General features: G+C 47.1%; 1 protein-coding gene across 1 annotated transcript in view; it reads right to left on the bottom strand.

The window, feature by feature from the left end:
- LOC101859813 overlaps window positions 1–3,694 on the bottom strand; it is a 10,149-nt gene continuing 6,455 nt past the window's right edge. Inside the window, exon 2 of the mRNA XM_005107425.3 lies at window positions 1–2,649. Coding sequence (XP_005107482.1) covers window positions 497–2,649 — 2,153 coding nt within the window. The 3' untranslated portion in view covers window positions 1–496. The remainder of the gene's footprint in view (window positions 2,650–3,694) is intronic.

Below are 3,694 nucleotides of genomic sequence, written 5' to 3'. Positions count from 1 at the left end.
GGCGGAAAGACTACCCGATACCAGAATGTAGAAAAGCTAAGGGTATATTCGAAGCTGTGTGTGTACAAAGGCACTCTAAAACCGTACAGATCAAACTTGTTTGCTGATTGCATAACAAACAAATGAGTAAACAAACAAAAAATCTGATAAGAGTGAAATGGCGATGAGGTTGAAGACAAAATGTTAAGCCTCAATAAGGTATACGTCTACACGTTTAGTTTTTGTGTGTGTATTTTTTAAAACGTATTTTTCCCTCAAGAACGAACGTGTGGCTTCTTCAGAGTCCGTCCTTCTGAAAGCTTGGTTAAATGTTAATTCTGTGTCGACGTTCAGGAATTGAAATAATTGTACCTGACTTATATTTTGTTTGTATTCTGAATTGGCTTTTTCCGACAGTTCTAAAGCTGTTACCCCAGCTGAGCTGTTCTTTCCTCAGCAGCACTAAACGTCTCAAGGACCATTAAATCTTTTGTTGCACGGACATCGTTTGTGCAACTCAGAATGCATGTTTTGTCATGGCTCTGATGAGCAACTCCTGTTCCTCCAGATTTTCCTCCTCGTCCTGTGTCTCGAAGAGCACGGTGTTCAGATCCAGTGCCAAATCGTAAGTGCTGGAGGTGTGAGACAGACCTCCATCTGACGTCGAGTCGGACTCGCACACAGACGTGCTGTGACGGTACGGACTTGCTATTACAGGAGAGGGAGCTTCACCTGCAGGTTCTAGCGGCCGGGTGTTGTCTGTGGGACTCACACCCTTGGGAGCTGTCATCCAACAGGACGTCCCATCCCCCGAGCTATTTCGTTGAGGGTCAGCGTTTGTGTTGTTGTTGTTATTGCAAGGTGTTACCGCCCCGCTTGAGCTTGTGCCACAAGTTGTAGGGATACTGAGCTCTGTGTTGTGGTTGTTGTGACTAAAACAGGGAGCGCTGCTCGTGCTGGGTATGCTACTAGGATTGGTGGCCGTCATTTTTGGCGGGACGAATGTCTTTCCGAAATGTGGCGGCTCCAGGAATGAAGGTATGCCCAAATTTGACGGGGTGTTCAAATGTTTTAGTTCAGGAGTCTCCAAGGGTTTGAATACTTGCTGAGTGGGCATGCGAGGCTGGGGTTGGCCTCTTGCCAACTCTGGTGTTGGGTCAAAGTACAAAGGACTCTCTGGTTGTTGTTCGCGTTCGCAAATAGACGCTTGCCGCAAGAACAGTGGGCGTCTCCTCGGTTTGTCGTGGTCGGAGAAGTCGCTGAAACTGGACACATCGGAGATGTCGCTGCTGCATGAGGTCTGCCTACTGTCTTGGCGCATTACGAAATGTTCTTTGGCGGAACTCGTAGACAACATCGCCGGCTCGGGGTAGGAGTGGCGCTCAGGGACCTGTACACTCATGATTTCAGGTACAAGATCTCCGGAGAATTGCACCTCACAACCATCGTCTTGTGTTGACTTAAGATGATGGATGTACTTGGCCTGTAGGTCAAGGCTGTACTCCAGTACTTTGGCAGTGTCGGGCGTTTCCACCATGCTCATCTCTGGGGACGCAAGGAATTGTTGGTACACCGAATTGCACTTACTGTCTGGTGTAGACTGGGAAGTTCTAGACACGTCGAACGTCGAAAGTGTTGCGGATGAGGTCGAGGAGAAAATACCATGAGTAGTGTTGTTGGACAACCAACGTTCTGTCGTCAATTTGGAGCTGGTCGAGGACGCACTTTTGTCCAAATAGCTCTCCAAATCGTTGTTAATCCTATCGAAATTCGAGAATTGTGATTCATTAAATTGCTCGTGACTGCCATTTTCATTGTTTTGGTTGTCAAATGTAACAACAGAGTGAATGCCTGGGCCAGTTCTAGCTATTTTATTGTCTTCAAAGTTTGCCGGAGGGTCGAAGAAGGATAGCAGTGGAATGTTCACAGATGCACTGTCCTCTGAGAAATAACTGTCTTTCTCAAAGCTGAAAGAAGTCGTATTGCTTGAAAGGTTGGTCATCTGTTCAGTTTTCACTTCAGACGTCGTGTTTGACGGTGGGTCGGCATTTGGAAGCGAGCTCTTTGCCTGACAACCTGTCGTTGCAAACGTAGACATTTTGTCCAACAATGAGGAACAAGACTGGTAGTTATTGTTAGACTGAAAATACTGTTTCGAGTGCGCCATACCCGCTACAGATGTTACGCTGGATTGGCTCAGGCTGAGTTCTGTATTGCTTCCAGCAGAGGCTGACATGAAATTTGAGGAGCTTGAAGAGTTGAACAGAGCACGGTCATTAGTCGTCATGAAATTGGTCAGTGCATTTACCACCTTACAGCTTGTCGAAGTTACACAATGCGATGACGTGACAGGACTTGGAAACAGACCTGTCAGTTCTGGCAAGTTCGGAGACGGATCTGCAGCCATGTTTTCAGGCCGATTTGACACAGATGTTTTGCATAAATCTCCTTGCGTCTTCTTTGGGCTCTCGTCTGGCTGGTCTGTGGAAAAGGAAGAGCCAGACGATGCAGTTGATTCGGAGCGACTGTTCCCCGGCTTCTTCAAGTGTTTACGTCGTCGAGGTCTGTACTTATAATCAGGGTAATCCTGCGTGTGTTGAACCCGGATCCTCTCCGCCTCGTCGATGAACGGCTGCTTTTGACTCGGGCTCAGACTTCTCCATTTTTTGCCTGAAGACATGAAAGAAAAGGAAAACAATCAATGTAACGAGTACCAGTATCGGCCTGACACAACATTTCAATAACCGAATCTTTTCTATACAGGACACACAGACCTCTGAAAACGCACAGGCAAAACAGCTAGATAAGCGCAAACCTAACTTCATGCTGCAAGAGTAAATGAGCGTAAGGAGAGACGGAGGCAAAGAAAAATATGTAAGCAGAATAGTATATGAAACTGCCCCACCCCCCACCCCCCCTTCCATCTTCACTTTTTCTTGTTGCCCCCTATTTCCCAAACTCGATCCTTCCTCGACTCCCCTATCTCATCTTTTCGACCTTCTCAAATTCTCTTTTACTAACCTTTCTTTCCCAAAATGGCATGATTCTTTATAGACAATTGTTATTTTCCAACTACATTTGTTTTATGATCATTGACTTTTACTACAATATCCCCGATTGTGCACGCTGACGTATTTCCGGTTCATTATGAAGCGTGCCGTTTGATTCCGTTTGGGCCAAATGAAGGGTAAAGGGGCAAAACAGCCGCGAGTATTCGAAAAAAGGGGGGGGGGGGGGGAGAGAAAAGAGGAACCCCTGGTTAGTTCTTCATTTGGGTGTGATGGCGCTGCCTAAGGTGTGCACGCTTAGCAGCGAAGTTTGTTTGTTTTAAAGAACGAAGAACGGCGGCCATACCAGTGTGCGATCTAAGAGTACACGTCTATGAATATATCCGACACGTAGATAGTCTTGCCCTGCTGGCGCTGCGTGGATGCCAAAAGGCTGCCCTGTACTGCACTGACCTTACGTAGAATGCGAGATACCCTGCATATTTCCCACTTTACGTAATTAGTCCCCTCTGATCCGCCTCCTTATCGTGCCTCGTCTGTTCTCCCACTTAAACCACAAGCATGTCCCGCCGATAAACATAACGTCATCCTGGCTAATGCCACTAACAGAGGGAGCGACTCGCCCTCTTCCCATCTTTGAGGAAGGCTCGAGATTCTTCTTTTCACGCGGGCGTGTATGTGTGTGTGTGTGTGTGGTGTGTGTGTGT

Source organism: Aplysia californica, unplaced genomic scaffold, assembly GCF_000002075.1.
Source record: "Aplysia californica isolate F4 #8 unplaced genomic scaffold, AplCal3.0 scaffold00602, whole genome shotgun sequence".
In the NCBI taxonomy this organism is placed as follows: Eukaryota; Metazoa; Mollusca; class Gastropoda; order Aplysiida; family Aplysiidae; genus Aplysia; species Aplysia californica.
This window is presented reverse-complemented; position numbering and strand designations above follow the sequence as displayed.